This window comes from Lithobates pipiens, unplaced genomic scaffold (genome assembly GCF_037356315.1).
Source record: "Lithobates pipiens isolate NorthernLeopardFrog02 unplaced genomic scaffold, aLitPip1_a1.2 Scaffold_23, whole genome shotgun sequence".
NCBI lineage: Eukaryota > Metazoa > Chordata > Amphibia > Anura > Ranidae > Lithobates > Lithobates pipiens.
Window position 1 is genome coordinate 248,651,693 of NW_027507785.1, and position 16,513 is coordinate 248,668,205.

General features: G+C 43.9%; 1 protein-coding gene across 2 annotated transcripts in view; it reads right to left on the bottom strand.

Moving 5' to 3' along the window:
* Positions 1-16,513, bottom strand: part of PRRC2C (proline rich coiled-coil 2C) — a 120,845-nt gene that overhangs the window by 47,451 nt on the left and 56,881 nt on the right. For both annotated transcript variants that reach the window (XM_077453008.1, XM_077453007.1), the window contains exons 11-16: positions 14,656-14,739; positions 9,796-10,336; positions 5,256-5,539; positions 4,902-5,148; positions 4,546-4,759; positions 243-2,549 (exon numbers count right to left, since the gene is read on the bottom strand). In XM_077453008.1, coding sequence (XP_077309134.1) covers positions 243-2,549; positions 4,546-4,759; positions 4,902-5,148; positions 5,256-5,539; positions 9,796-10,336; positions 14,656-14,739 — 3,677 coding nt within the window. The remainder of the gene's footprint in view (positions 1-242; positions 2,550-4,545; positions 4,760-4,901; positions 5,149-5,255; positions 5,540-9,795; positions 10,337-14,655; positions 14,740-16,513) is intronic.

The following is a 16,513-nucleotide window of genomic DNA, read 5'->3' on the forward strand; positions in this document are numbered from 1 at the left end:
TTGCTATCTGAATCTCATTTGAGAAATGTATCTTCACTTCCTGTCTTGCAGACACACCAGTTAGTGAGAAAATCTCTCCAAAGTGAGGAAAACGCCCTCTTAGTTGTAATCGGAGAAGGTGACCCCACTAGAGCACCTCCCCTCTATCACAAGAGATAGAAAGCAATAGCAGGGCTATTCACTCAAAACAAACTGCCATAGACAGTTTAGGACCTTAAAATAAGATTTAGCACTTGGCTTACCCTCTTTTTCCTCTCTGCAGTGAATTGCCACTCCGCCTGTCACTCCTGGGTCCAGAATAGTGCCTGCTGGGTTTGGGAGCGCCAGTATTTCCTCTACGGTTCTGACGATCCATGCCAGGTCTCTGACTGGAAAAACTTCTTTTGGCACTCTCTCTTTTAGGTGGAGACTGAGCCAAGCCATCAGCAGATTTGCTAGATGCAGGGGACTGAACACTGGTGGATGTGGCAGCTTTCCGCTCATCTCTCTCTCGTCTTTCATTGAAGTCACTACTTTCTGAAGCAGTTTCCCACTCCTCGTTGGCCTGGTCAGATGAATTATGATTAGACAAGTCTGGCGTTTTGTTACCAGAGAAATCAGAGGGAAGTTCATGAACAGTACTAGAGATGGGCACTCCTTGATTAGAAGACCCAGTAACCTCAACAGGTTTCCCAGCATCTTCCCTTTCCCTTTCTTTTAATCGTCGAAATCTTGGAGGCTTATCTTGTCTTGGTGGACGTGTTGGTCTCTGCCGTCGTGGTCTGTCCCTTGAAGGATCAAATTTACGCTCAAATTTAATAAGCGGCCTTTTGTCTCCACCTGGCAAAGTTAGATGCTCCTGTTTGTTTTCCCCTTCATCCAGTCTTGGAGGAGGTGGTGCTCTTGATTCATGCTGTCTTGGAATCCATTGGTTATCCCTATAATTAGATCTTCGTGGTGGTGGGGGGCGTGACATACGGATGCCAGGCTCTCTTCCCCCACGTCGAAAACTGCCAGCTCCTCTGCCTCTACGGGAAGGTTCTCCTTTTGGCAAGAAACCAGGTTTTGTTCTAGAGTCATCTTCTCTAGGGAAGTGTCTTTCAGATGTTCTACCCTCTGGCCTTGGAGCTCCAGGCTCAGGTTTTAAAGCTGAAACAGATTTAGGGGCCCTTTTAATTTCAGATCGGTCATCTCTGCGAGGTTTACTTCTACTTGCACTTTCCTTATCGGATAAAGGCGTGTCACTTGCACTTTCACGGCCTTCACTGTCAGAGTCCGTTTCAGACCCACGTTGTCTGAGCCTCTTGGGCATAACTTCAAAGTCTGAGCTTTCACTGCGAGTTTCACTTTCATCTCTGCGCCTTACAGCTCCAGGAGGAACTTGTTCATTGCGGGGTCTAGTGTCTCTGTAATGTGGGTAGTCTCTACTTTGACCCCTGCCTCCTCTCCCCCTCCCTCCATAGGAACCCCTGTAACTTCTTCCTCTTGAGTAGTACTCTCCTCGCCCTCTTCCCCTATATCCTTGCTCAGGAAACCAGTCTCTGTCCCTAGCTTCTTTCCTATAAGCTCTTGGTGGGAGCAGAGGCTCTCTTCGATGAGGTATTGATGGATAATTGGTCTGCGAAACCAACGGAGGCTTTGAATCTGGTTTGGGCTTATCCAAGGGAGGATCCTTGTTTTCCTTGCTAACAACCCGTACAATTTTTTCTTCCTTACTTGGCTGACTAGGTGGTGCCGGCTGAGAAATTGGTTTAGGTGTTATTTCAGATGTGCTTTCTAATGGCTTTTCTGAGTGTAAGGTAAGTAAGGTGTTAGCACTTTGTACTTTGGGAATGGTGGCAGCTTCAGGCAATTGCTTCTCTTGTTCAGTTTTACTGACTGAGTGAAGAGGACTAGATGCTGGTTTAGCTGGTGAAGGTTTTCTTTCAACTCTTTCTGGTTTCCCCATTTTTTCATGCCCAAATCTCTCCTCCTCCCTTTCTTTTCTCAATTCACGCTCCTCTTTCATGTCCCGAAGAATAGGTTTTTTGATGGGCCCTGATCTCCTTATGGGTCTATCCATACCTTCATCTCTACTGCGAGAACCAGGTCTTGGGCCCCACCTTGTTTCAGATTTGGGTTTGAAAGGTTTTTCTGTTTTTGGAATTTCAGGTGCTTTGGAACTCTGAAAACTCTCTTTCCTTGTTTTTTCTTCCACTACTTCTTTTGTAGGTTCTGGTGGTCTAGCCAAAACTTTAGAAGTTGCTGGCACAGTGTCGGCTCTCCTTTCTTCTGGTTTCATAGCGTGTGCTGACTCGCTAGATAAACTTCTGGTCAAGACAGGTTGGATGTCAACGTGGGAAGCATCATCTAAGGGGGCCTGCTTCTCGGTTTGATCAAATCCTGCAAGTCCTGAGTCCTGTTCCTCTGCTTGTGGTAACTGAACAGGTTCTGGATGCCTTATAGGTGCACTGTGAATATCAGGCTCTCGAGATCTCGAGAAGAAGTCTGCTTTGTGTTGTGGTTCAAAAGTTATACGGTCCATTGAGTAGGTTTCAGATATTATGTCCTGATCTACAGAGGTTTCAGACCTGACAAAACAGAAAATAAAAGTTAATCATTTTTAGAACTAATCCAAAATGCACATACATACACTTAACAGTTTGCTTCAAAAATACTTATGTGAAACTTCTGAGGCTTATTTAGAAATTTGAAAAGTAATTCACAAGAAAAACATGGGATTGCATGGCTATTTTAATGTCTGCACTTAAGATAACGCCTCTCTAAAGGCCCGTACAAACGATTGGACTTTTTGACAACAAACATGCAAATTAGCTGTTTTGGAGCAACATCCGACCATGTGTACGTTTGATCGGACAAACTTTTTCGTTTTTCATCTGACTTTTGTTCGCTGTGTGAACGGACAAACTTTTTGACAACATAAGTCAGATGGAGCAAAGTCCGATCGTGTGTACACATAACCATCGGACTTTTGTACAAAGTACAAACACGCATGCTCAGAACCAATGCAAAAGTTTAGACAACAATAACAGAAGTTGACCAAAGGTGGCGCTGGAGTAATTGAACGTCCTCTTTTAAGGTGTCATCAGTATGTTGAAAACGTCACTAATTTCATGTTTGTTGCCCAAAAAGTCAGATTGTGTGTATGCAATACAAACTTATGGCCAACACCCTATATACAAAATTCCACGGGAAAGTTTGTACAAAGTCCGATCGTGCGTATGAGGCTTAAGATGATACATTGTTCACAACTTGCAGACCAGCGACATACCCGTACGACAGACTGGACCTCAAGTCGTTATACCGGGATGATGCGTGCAGCTGCTCTCTTGTAAAAGCAATCCTAGTGTCCAACGGGCTTCTTTTACAAGCATCTGGAGGGAACGTCCTCCAGATCCCGGCACTTTCCGCAGCTTTCTCAGGATCTCCTATCCCACCAGGAGATCTGAGCAACCATCCGGCCTGTAGATCAGAAAGCCAAACAAAGGCCAGATCGGTTCTTGGCTATGGTATCCCAAAAGCGATGACCTGACATCACTTTCAGTTTACCAGGATGTCAACAGCGCCATTTTAAAAAATCAAAAGCATAAAAAAAAATAAAAAAAAAATAGATCTTGGTGTGATTGAATGCTTTTAAGGGCAAAAGAGGGCTTTTTAACAATAGAACACTTGCCTGTCCTGGAGTCCAGCGATGTCGGCACCGCAGCTGTTACCATGAGACGTCGGTGCTGCTGCCATTGTGGGTAAAGGGTACCCGGCAGTGTAGCCCTAAGGCTTCATCCCAGGAGCCCTACTGCGCATTCGTGAGGGGCCGCTCCTCTCTCCTACTGGCACGGTGACAGGGAGAGAAGGAGGAAGCCCCACGGTGATGTCACGGGCCGCGGCACGGACTCCCGGAAGTGGGAACAGGATACCTGTCAGACAGGTATCCCCCCCCCTCCCCCCCCGAAAGGTGCCAATTGTGGCACCGGAGGGGGAAAGGAGACAAATGAGCAAGTTTCACTTTTGGGTGGAACTCAGCTTTAAGGAAATAGTGTTAAAACTGGGGAGAAGAATTAAAAAAAAAAAAAAAAAAAAAAAAAAAAAAGTGCCACCATCCCCCCCCCATGCTCTTGCACAAAGGCAAACAGTGATTGTCCCACATGTCACATATCACCACAAACGGATTATAAGCAGTAATACTAGCACTACGAGACCCACTCTGTAAAAGTTTTAACCACTTCAGCCCGAGTGCGTCATGTTGATTTTAAAGTGCGACATGTATGGTACCTATTTATTCAGCACAACTTTATCTTTTACATTTTCCCCAAAAAATTGGGTTGTTTGGTTTTGAACAGTCAAAAAATACAGCGTTAAAAATTGCTAAACCCACCAATTTTCTAGGTTCTATGCTTTAAAAAAAATGATATATTGTTTGGGGGGTTCCAAGTAATTTTCTAGCAAAAAACAAAAAAAAACAAAAACCGATTGTTACATGTAGTAACTAGAAGTGCCAGAAAAGGCCTGGTCTGGAAGCGGTTAAACTTAAACAAGCTGTGTACACAGGAAAACACAAAACATAAGTACCTGTAATCTTCAGGTGGCTCAGATTCTTTTGCAGATGAAGAAACCTGTGGGGTGTCTGGGTGTGGGTAAGACTCTGCTCCCCACATTATGCGAGGTTCAGATAGAGGGACACCATGATCTCTTACAGATCGAGGCATGTGGTCATATGGTTCAGAAGCATTTGCTGAAGCATCCATCTGTTCCCGCCTCATCATTGGCTTGGTTGGCATCATCCCTATAAAGGGTATGGCGAAATTAATTTTAGTATGATTAGCATTTCAATAAATCTGCTGCTTCAAATTTTATATTGAGGATAACTAGTGTAAATATTAAGAATCACCATAAGGAAGCAACAATAAATGAATAAATGATCTTACCAGGATGCATTGGTGGCATATCCATTGTAGGTCTTCCAGACATCATTCTAGGATCCATGTATGGCTGCATCATCAGCCAGCGAGGATCAAAAGCCATTGAAGCTAAATGCTGAGGATGAGGTCCTATAGGCTGGTAAAGAGGCCTGTGCTGTGGGGGAGGAACAGGACTGCTAGAAGGTTGTGACTGAGCAGGCTGGGAGAGTACACCCTGCTGCTGTTGCTGCCACTGCTGCTGTTTCATCTGCTCCTAAAATGCATAAAGGACACAAGTCCATTAAATGGTGACATCACGAAGGATGGTAGTGGAATTTTCAATACAATATGGTATGATATTAAACATGAATGAAGTAGTACCTGTTGTCGCTGAAACCTCGGAGGCAAAGATTTCTGAAACTGTTTGGAGTATCCAGAAGAAACAGACGGACGTGGTTGGGCTCCTGCATCGGAGTCATTGTCATGTGCTAACACAGGCCCTGGTACTGGGGAGGGAGCAGGTGGAAGAGCACTAACCGGAGATGGAAGTGAAGGTTGCTGGATGACAGGGAGAGGTGTTGCTAATTGCACTGGTATTGCGGGTGGGGAGTTTTCTTGGTCACTTGAAACACTGTCTTTTCTTGTAAACTGTGGTTCTTCCTCAACTATGAAAAGAAAAAAAAAAAAAAAAGGTTTACAAACAGAAAAAAGGTCAACGTACAAAACTTATATTACATACTGGAAATAAAATCTAGGCCTTAAAGAGAACTATGCTAGGAATGAAGTCTACCAATGTCCTCTGTTTGAAACACGGTAAATGATTAAAACGGCGAGGTGACGGAACTCTGTACACAACATTTTAATGTAAAGCAAACAGTTGGGTCTGCCAAGAGACAACTTCCTTTTAAGCTAGAGCTACTGTAGGTTTACAATTATTCCATGGTCTCTTTGTCAATAGATAGAGGACTACATAAAGTGACACTAAAGGCTCAGTTTTTTTTTTTTTTTTTTTAAACTTACCTGCTCTGTTCAGTTGTTTTGCACAGAGCAGCCAGGATTCTCCTCTTCTTGGGTCCCCCGCTGGTGCTCATTTACAGAGTTCTGTGAATGAATCAACTACAAGTACCAATGTCCATTGCGGATGTCGGCTTGAAGTTCTCAAAGAACTACCACAGCACTGTTGAGCGCTTTAGGTCATTCACTGATTCTTCCTGTCTGTAAGTTGTGTGGGCAGAATAATTACAATGACAGTCTACAAGAGTCCTGCACTGCACCCATGACCTGCCGATTGCGATTGCTGGTGAAATGTTTTCCAGGCTCATGAAAAAAATAATAATTTTACCTGCCAAAAAAGGTGTATCTATATATTTTTTTAAAAAGTGAACTTATCCATTAACAGAGCAGACACCAGCTTGTTTTGGCTGCACAGCATGCACTTGTACTGAGCACCCAAGAGCTTCCGTGTGCGAGGGTAACCTGAAGGAATAAAGGTTTTTGTTCATTGGGGCCAGCGCCTCATTTACCTCGCTCAGCAGATGCGCTTCTGCTGAACATTAAGAGAGCCTAGCACTCTCCTTTTCCGACGAGCACCTCGTCACACTGCAAGGTCTCCTCCCTTTCTGCTAGTACCCAGGTGTGGGGCTGGAGGCAAGGAAGAGAGTAGGAGATAAACTGCGCATTGTTAAAAACATTAAAATGTTTAAGCTGCCATAATGCCACGTTTGTTTTAAAAGCCCCAGACATCGCTAAAAGCACCTCAGATTTAAATATGGTTTTGGTTAAATAATTCTAATATGGTTTTGGTTAAATTCTATCAGGACAAGCAGATTGTCACAAGTGACAAGCAGATTGGGCCCACGCTTTAGTCCCTTGGACAAGTTTTTTTTTTTTTTTTTTTTTTTTTTAAAACACAATTATACTCCCCTGAAGATGCTTGGAATATGCCCCTATGGTACATGGTCTGGGCAACTGACAAGGTGTCAAATGCCAGTTTCAGGGCAGAACCTGTATGAGCAAAGGAGGACTTCAAATGAGTCTCCAAATGCTTATCAGTTGAATCTTTAAATAAAAGGGAATGCTCTTAATGGAAAAAATAAATAAATTAGTGCTAGAATGATCAGGTCCAAAGTGAGAAAGTTTATTTTTTTGAACTCCCCTTCCATTGGGTAACAAAGCATACAAATAAAAAGAAGGAAATAACCTCTCCAAGTTGGGAGAAGGACCAATCGGATTCACCAAGAATACAGAAAGGTGTTTTTTGTGCTTGGAACATAACACGTGATATTAGGAGCACTAGGTGCATCTATCCAGAGACCAGAATGCACTCCCTCGGCCAATTAATCTACAGTAGCCAGGAGGAGAGGCAGAAGAGCATTTATAGGAGTTGGTACCCTTCGATTCCAGAAGTGATGATATCCTTTGGAATAGAGTAGACAGTGGCAGATATTGGGTGTCTGAAGGAGCCAGATTTAGGGTGCCGGAGTATGTAAAAAGTACAGGAAAACCCTGTATTGCCTTACCTACATAATAGCTGGTCATGTCCCAGGCTTAGCCTACCACAATGGGCATATCCCTGAAGGGGTCTTCAGGGTCTGGGTGCCACAGGAAGAGACCACTGCTCTGGATCTGTATAGCACCCTACAGCTAACTCACTCGTTGCACCATATACCAAGTTGAGTACCAGACACGGGATCCGATGTCTGAAGCAAACATTACAGTCTGGCACCACCGTGCCGGGGTCTGGGTATGGTTCCCAAAATGTACATTAAGAGTAACAGCTACTAAAGCGGCTACTGAGCCAAAGGGTGATAAGCTGTCAGATACTTCAGTCAAAGGAAAATTGGTGAAAAAATTTAAAGTGCCCGGCAAAGCTTTTGCTAGTGTCCAATTACCTGAAGGTAGCAGCATATGTACTGTACAATAACAATGGAGAGAGCCTTTAAAATAAGGCTGCTTTCACACTGAGGCTGTTTTCAGGCATTTTAGCACTAGAAATAGCCTCCAACGACTGAAAACCACCTCCCCATTCATTTCAGTGTGACTTAACACTGGAGTGGTGCACTTGCGGGACGTTCTGAAAAGACCTGCAAGCAGCATCTTTGGGGCGGTTTGGGAGTGTATACACCGCTCCCAAAATGCACTGCCCATTGAAATTAATGGGCAGCGCTGCCGAAGCACCTACAAAAGTGCTTTGGCAGCACCGCAACACAGGCGGTTTTAACCCTTTCTTCGGCTATTAGCCACCCACTGACAGCTGAAAAGTGCCACTAAAACTAGTGGTGCTTTACTGCTGATCCAGAGCGGCTACAGTGTCAAAGTAGCCTAAATACACAGATCCAGCTGTATTACATAGCATTTTCTAGGTGGCTAATGCTCCAATCAGCACAACCGGTTTAACGACACATACAGTTGTCCTCATAAGTTAACATACCCTGGCAGAATTTATGATTTTTTTGCCCATTTTTCAGAGAATATGTATAACAAAAGCATTATTGTGTTACATACCCCAGTTCTTAATACCGTGTATTGCCCCCTTTAACATCAATGACAGCTTGAAGTCTTTTGTAGTATTTGTGGATGAGGCTCTTTATCTTTTCAGATGGTAAAGCTACCCATGCCTCTTGGCAAAAAGCCTCCAGTTCTTGTAAATTCTTGGGCTGTCTTGCATGAACTGCACGTTTGAGATCTCCCCAGAGTGGCTCAATGATATTCAGGTCAGGAGACTGAGATGGCCACTCCAGAACCTTCACTTTATTCTGCTGTAATCAATGACAGGTCAACTTGGCCTTGTGTTTTGGCTCATTGTCATGTTGGAATGTCCAAGTACGTTACACGTCCCATGCGCAGCTTCCTGACTGATTAATGCAAATGTTCCTCCAGTATTTGATAACAAACTGCATTTCTCTTGCCATCAATCATGACCACATTTCTTGTGCCTTTGCAGCTCACACATCCCCAAAACATCAGCGATCCACATCTTTGTTTCACAGTAGGAATGGTGTACCTTTCATCATAGGCCTTGTTGACTCCTCTCCAAATGTAGCATTTATGGTTGTGGCCAAAAGGCTCAATTTTCGTCTCATCACTCCAAATGACTGTGCCAGAGGTTCGAGGCTGGTCTCTGTGCCGTTTGGCATATTGTTAGCGGGATAGTTTGTGGCATTCTGGCGACTTGACCATGCAGCCCATCTTTCTTTAAGTGCCTCCTTATTGTGCATCTTGAAACAGCCACACCACATGTTTTCAGAGTTCTGTATTTCACCTGAAGTTTGTGGGTTTTTCTTTGCATCCCAAACAATTTTCCTGGCAGTGGCTGAAATTTTAGTTAGTCTACCTGAAAGTGGTTTGGTTTCAACAGAACCCCTAATTTTTCACTTCTTGATTAGAGTTTGAACACTGCCGATTATCATTCTCAATTCCTTGGATATCTTTTTATATCCCTTTCCTGTTTTATACAGTTAAACGACCTTTTCCCGCAGATCCTTTTGCTTTCCCCTTGCAGCACTGGATGAAAGATGCAAGGGTCTGTCAGGAGTCCAGAAACTCACTGACCTTTTATACACACACTAATTACAAGCAAACCGATCACAGGTGAGGATGGTTACCTTTAATAGCCATTCAAACCCATGTGTCAATTTGTATGCATGTTATCAGGCCAAAATCACCAGGGTATGTAAACTTTTGATCAGGGTCATTTGGGTAGATTCGGTTGTCATGATTCAAAAAGAGTAAACACAGTTAATAAATGGCCTAAGCCAAACACTGAGCGAAAGAAATGTGTTATTCATATGCTCATAAAAATGGCAAAAAAATCAAAAAAAATCAAAAAATCTACCAGGGTATGTAAACTTATAAGCATAACTGTATATTGAATATCATTTATATAGCAGCTAAACACAAAAAAATGTCAGAAATGGCATACCTAAATCAGTTTTTTCTTGCAAATCAGGAACACTTTCACCCTCCTGTACAAGTTCCAGATCAGGATGGGAGACTACTTCTTCCTTTGTCTCTTCATGTTGTACAGGAGGAGTCTCCGGTCTTTCCTGTTCTATTTCTTTGATAAACTGGTCATTTTCAATAGCTTGTTCCTCTTTAGGGAGAGAATCTTGAGAAGATTCTTCAGCTATAACTTTTTCCTCTGGAGAATTTTCAGCTGCAGGTTTGCCAGGAGCTGCTGTAGGTGTAGCAGCAGTAGTTGTCGTAGTAGAAGGAGCAGCAGCAGGAGGTGGAGGAGGAGGAGCAAATTTCTCATTTAGGCGCTTTAGTTTTTCTGCACAGGCTGCTTTCCTCTGCTCTTCCATTCTCCTTTCTTCTTCCTCACGCCTTTTGCGGGCACGTTCTACAGCGGCAGAAACTTCTGTCTGTTGTCGACGTCTTTGTTTCCACATTTCATCCTCACTGGGACGGGACTGCGGTGGTGCTGGTCTTGATGGGGCACCTGAGCGAACTTGAGATGGGTGCTAAACAAGACAGAATAGAAATTACTAAACCCACATCATAAAAAAATAAAACTCCTCAATAAATGAAGTATTACATGCTGCTCATACGCAGCCACTGTGAAATTGTCTGTATTCTGCAAAAAACAAAATAAAAAAACCTGGTTGATACCGCTGTTCTCTATCGCCACCTTCTGTCCATGTCACCATGGCAGTTGGGGATTTTGCAGAGCAGTGTTGGCAGCTCTGCACATGCTTAGTGAGTTTCTATGTTGAGCATTTCCTACCCATCACATCTGAGCAGCCCATGCGGTGCATACACAGTGGTAAATGACCACCCACTCCAGAGGTGCCACTAGAACCTTTAGGGCCCCGGTGCAAGGAACCATGAGGGCCCCCCGACCTCTGATCCCAGAGCCCTTTCCAATAATCCTGGGGTCCTTTTCTCCAATCACAAGGTCCTCGATTAAGGTCCTGCCGCAGGATCCCTTCCTGTTGTCTTGGGTAGGGCTGCCACCTTTTCTTCAAGCCAAACTTGAAGACATTAGCAGCGCACAGCAAAATTCGTTTTTTGTAGTATACACTATACATATATTTTGTAAATAACGAACAAATTTAACTGTATATATCTCAAGAGTCCGCCCCCCCCCCACATCAGAATCCACATTTCAGCTTTACATCCGAATACGCAGTTTTCCCTTACACTGTGGGGGGGGGGGGGGGGGACGACAAGTGGAACAGACACGGACCTGTCATCCACCTACTCAATGGAGATATCCCTCCGCTGAGCAGGCACATCTGGAGTCCGCCCATGTGAAAGGGCCCTAAGGGGGAGCCTCTGGATTGCAATGTAAAGGGAAACTGATGTCCCCCTTTACATTACAGTCCACAGAGCTCTCACTTACAATAGTGTGCTCAGAAGCTGGCGAGAGAAGAGGGGAAGTGGACACTTCACTCAACCTAGATGAAGGCTTGGGCCTTGGAGTTCCGCCACTGGTCAGCAAGCAAGGCCTACTAGCCTGTGCTATTCATACACAGCCTGGCAGAGCATGCTGGGGCTTGTAGTGCACCACACCAGAGAAACACCAGCTGGCTGCTGCATTGGTAGGGGGGCTCTGGAGGCTAACACACTCTCTCTAAAGTCCCCTCAATGACTGACACACCTGCGTGCTTCCCCCTCCCACCAATCACTGAGATTTTTGATTAGGAAGGAAGGCTGTCCTAGAGAGCCGTGGATCCCTTGTGGAGGGTTAGCAGCATTAATGCCTTTCCTCCACTATCTAGCTGGTTTGCGAGGCACGGCGCTGCCGGGGACTGAAATGTGGGAGGGGCCGCATGGACACACAGAAAGCTAGAAGTGCTCTGCTAGCTTTCCTCTGTCCGTGTGAGGAGGAAGGGGGGGGGGGGGGGCTGTCAGTGTGGGGCCCGGACAGTGTGAGCACGTCTAATGGACACACTCTGCTCATAGCTGCAACCAGCAACCCTGGGGTCACATTCTGGGCTTTTGCCTCCCCCCCCCCCCACAGTGGCAAAACGCCAGGGCCCAGTCACAAGTGAGACTGCTGCAACTGGTAGTTCCACCACTGACCCACTAACCAGCTAAACACAATGGGGTTGGGATATTACATTATGATGGATAGAGGCTTCATCTTCCACTTATTCTAAGACACAGGCTGGAGGGGCATGAGACAACCTGTGACTGGCAGAAATACTCCCATACCATGTTATTGTCAAACAATAACAACTTTTTGATTTAATATATATATTTGTATGTCAATTTAAAAGTAGTTTGTTGATATCGGCTATTTTTACTCTGTATCCCAAAGGCTGGGACCAGCAGCAGAGGACTAGAAACTCCTCCTGCAGACAGACTGGGAAAGATCTGGGCCTGACAGCTGTATATCGATTAGGGAAAAGGTACTTGGACGTACACAATGTAAATTAAACATTGTGTGTTTAGTAACACTTTAAAGCATCCACAATAGTATGTTTTTGCCTGAACCTTGCCTACATAGGAATAGACAAACTTTGCCATCTCTAATCTAGACAAGAGGGACAAGATGGGACCTTTGTTGGCCATACATTTAATACTAACAGATCAAAAAGGCACATCTGATATGTTTAGGCTCAATGCACACTAGCATTTTTTATTTATTTTTTGCTCCGAGAAGCCAACTAGCGTTATGCTATGTGTCCATGCACACTACTTTAGGCTAATAGCATTTTTTTGAGCTTCAGAGTCTAGGAGCAGGAAACATAAAATAAATTGTTTTTGTAGCGTTTCTTGGAGCATTTTTTACCAGCCGAAACACTGCTGAGCGCTCCTAACAGCATTTTTTTTACTGCAAAAATGCCAACACTCTTAAACCAATACTACAAAAAGCCATTACCAGTGTTTTTTTTTTTGCTAAAAAACAAACAGTGTGCATAGAGCCTTAAAGATTAGTTTGGTCAAATTAAATTCTGTTTTTCATCAGAATGGATCACACTCTGATGAAATGAGCCATTTGATCTGCTTTAAAGCAACCGATTTGACAAAGATATGATTATTTTATTTAAACAGTACAGCCTTCATAGCTGGATTGAATAGCTTAGATTGTAATTTTCTTCTGGAGCTCACAAAAAGCAGAATGTTTGAGCTTCATGCTCACTAGAGGCCCCATCTTTTTAACTACTTCAATACCAGACACTTTCAGCACCCTTCCTGCCCAGGGCAAATTTTCAGAGCTCTCATACTTTGAATGATAACTGCTCAGGCATGCAACACTGTACCCAACTTAAATTTTTAACGTTTGAGACTGCTTTCTTTTGGGGGTATTTATTCACTACTGGGTTTTATTTTTAGCTATACAAGCCTATAAGCAAAGCAAGCCTAGCCTACTAGTACATAGCTGCCCACAGAAATGTCATGCTCAATGACCAAGAAAGTACAGGAGGCTGAAGGAAGGAAGGAAAAAAAAAAAAAAAAGTCCCTGTGGTTCTAGGAAAGCAGTATTGTGCAGAGGATGGTTGGGACTGGAGTCTCACAAAAACGTAGTCAGCTGGACGCTGGTCATCGCTTGACGCAGGCAGAAACATGGTCAGCAAAAGGATCGGTTCAAGCAACAGGAAGAAATGTGGTAATAAACAGACCAGGGTCAGTACAGGATACAGGCAAAGGCAACATCGCACCAGTGTGGCGGTGATCAGGATCATTGTTGCTGGCTGCACCAGTCTGCGGACACTGGGGACTAGGGTGGCAGCAATCAGGACCAATGCTGACTTACACTGGTCAGGCAACACTGGGACAGGTGTGACAATCAGATCACCTTTGCTGGCTTACACCGACGTGTTAACACTGCGACTAGTGTGGCGATGATCTGGGACGAGGGTCACTGACTAACAGCTGTGTGTGAAAATTAGATTAATATATATATTATATATATATATATATATATATATATATATATATATATATATATATATATATATATATATATATATAAATAAAATCTCCCTGAAGGCGGTCACGCCTCCGAAACATGTTGCCACAGTTTTTTTACGTGTTCTAGCAGTCAGCGCGTACGCAGAGAGATCCTCCCCTTGGCCGCGAGTGACGTCATGCACAGCCGGCTGGTCTGTGCATGTGTGTGAGAACGGAGTGGGACAGTGTGATGGTGCTCAGCAGGCTATACTAAGCCCATAAGCGACCATTACACCTCGCTGCAAGCCACTATAAAGAGCCTGCAAACCGGGAGAGGAGGCAGCCGTGGAGGCCTTTGATCTTGATGCCACAACATCGGCAATCTGAGTGCAATACCTGCGTTTTAATATTGTTTACTTTTAATAAATGTAAATACACTAGGGCTGGCATGCGCCCTCTCCCATTTTATACGTCACTAGAGCAATGCATTGATACTGCACTACTCTAGGGAAGCAATTGGAATTTTTTATCTGTTTTGCTGCACCATGATTGCTTAGAAGGCCAAGTAATCATTTCTGGCAGTTCTCAGCTGCAATTGGCTATCACATAGTGATAGCCAAATGCAGGTGGTGCTTGGCCCTGCACCATGTGATCACTGTGACCAATCCAAGACGTTCAACGGCTGTATGAATGCAGCCATATTTACTACTGGTCATGTGTTCGCTGAGATTGGTCACAACAACCACATGGTACAGGACAGAGCACGGTAGTGTCTGGTGGACGGGCAAATCTGGGGAAGACAAATATGCCCTCATGTATGTACAATGACTGCATGGCACGTATCTAAAAAATTAGGGCAAACAGCGCATCCATAAATCTGCATTACAATCTTAGGCTACAGTGACCACTACATTCTGCAGAAATAGGTTTAAACAGATACCTGTTGGGGAGCAGTTTTGGCTTGCATTAGAGGTGGGATGCTCTTATCAAGAGTCAAAAGTGATGGAGGCATCTGGCGCCGATCCTACGGAAACCAAAACAAAATGAATTAAAATGTGTGCCATCAGAATCACAAGATAAGATATTCAGTTCTTGTTCAATAATTTTTAATGAAATTTTTAAATATAAGGGGGGGGGGGGGTTGGGGAAGAAGAGATCACTGTCATAGTTGGTACAAGTGCGATACAAAGTAGCATCTGCGCCACAAAAAAAGACAGTAAATATCACAAAAATATAAGGGAAAAAAAAAAAAAAAAAACACACACACACACACACACACACGTAAAAATCAAGTAGCATACTTGTGGACATTAAAAAAAAAAAAAATAAATAAAAAAAAAGTGCCTTTAAATGCAACCTGCAAGGCAAAGGAATAAAGAACAAAGAACAAAGCCTCCGAAGAGGTCCTCCATCTTCACCGCTGCCATGTATCCCGGAGTGACTTCCGGATCTCGTTGCTCTGGCGCTATGATTCGCCGGAGTCGCGATGACGTCACTCCCGTGCATTGCGAGCCGACACGAGCGGCATATCGCTGCGATCTGCAGCCTGCACCGTAGACAGTGTTGCCTGTCTTTTTGTAAATATCTCCTAAACCGTGTAAGTTTAGGACAGTGATGGCAAACCTTGGCACCCCAGATGTTTTGGAACTACATTTCCCATGATGCTCATGCACTCTGCAGTGTAGTTGAGCATCATGGGAAATGTAGTTCCAAAACATCTGGGTGCCAAGGTTCGCCATCACTGGTTTAGGAGATATTTCTTGGAGCTACAGGCAAGTATTATTTTATGCTTACCTGTAGGTCAAAGTGGTTTGTAAGAGTTTACAACCACTTTAAAGAAAAGGAAAGAAATATGAGGAAAACCTGCCATCCTGTTCATCAATGACAGTGGTCTTAACCACTTGCCGACGGCCGTCGGCATATATAAGTCGGCAGATTGGCATGGCAGGGCAAAGTAACGTACCCGTACGTTACTTTGAAATTCCCGCCGTGCACCTGCCGTGGGCTCCGTGACCGTGGACTCAATCGCTGTAGGGATACCCACGATCGTGTCATAGAGCTCAAGAACTGGGAGATACCGATGTAAACTGCATCTCCCTGTTCTGCCTAATGTCATCGGGAGCAGCAGTGTCCACGTCACACAAGCCCATACCCCAGACAGTTAGAAACACTCCCCTAGGACACACTTAAAAACACCCCCCCCAGTGGTTAACTCCTTCACTGCCAGTGACATTTTTAAAGTAATCAATTTTAAAGCATTGATCACTGTATTAATGCAAATGGTCCCAAAAATGTCTGATGTGTGCGAGAAAAAATCTCTCTCTCTCTCTCTCTCTATATAATTTTTTTTAATAAAAAGCAATAAAAACTATCCCCTATTTTGTAGACGCTATAACTTTTGCGCAAACCACTCAAACGCTTATTGCGATTTTTTTTTACCAAAAATAAGTTTTTACATATTAGCCTAAATTGAGGAAAAAACATTTTTTATATATTTTTGGGGGACATAGCAAAAAGTAAAAAATTTGATTTACGCTTTGTTTATAGCGCAAAAAAAAAACTGCAGAGGTGATCAAATACCACCAAAAAAGGACGCCAATTTTGTTTGGGAGCCACGTCGCACGACCGTGCAATTGTCAGTTAAAGCGACGCAGTGGTGAATCGCAAAAATGTGCTCTGGTTAGGAAGAGGGTAAATCTTTCCGGGGATGAAGTGGTTAAACAACCAAAAGGCAAAATTCTTCCCCCCCCCCCCCCCCCATTTTGAATCCCACAAAACTAAACAAAGGTTTTTTAGGT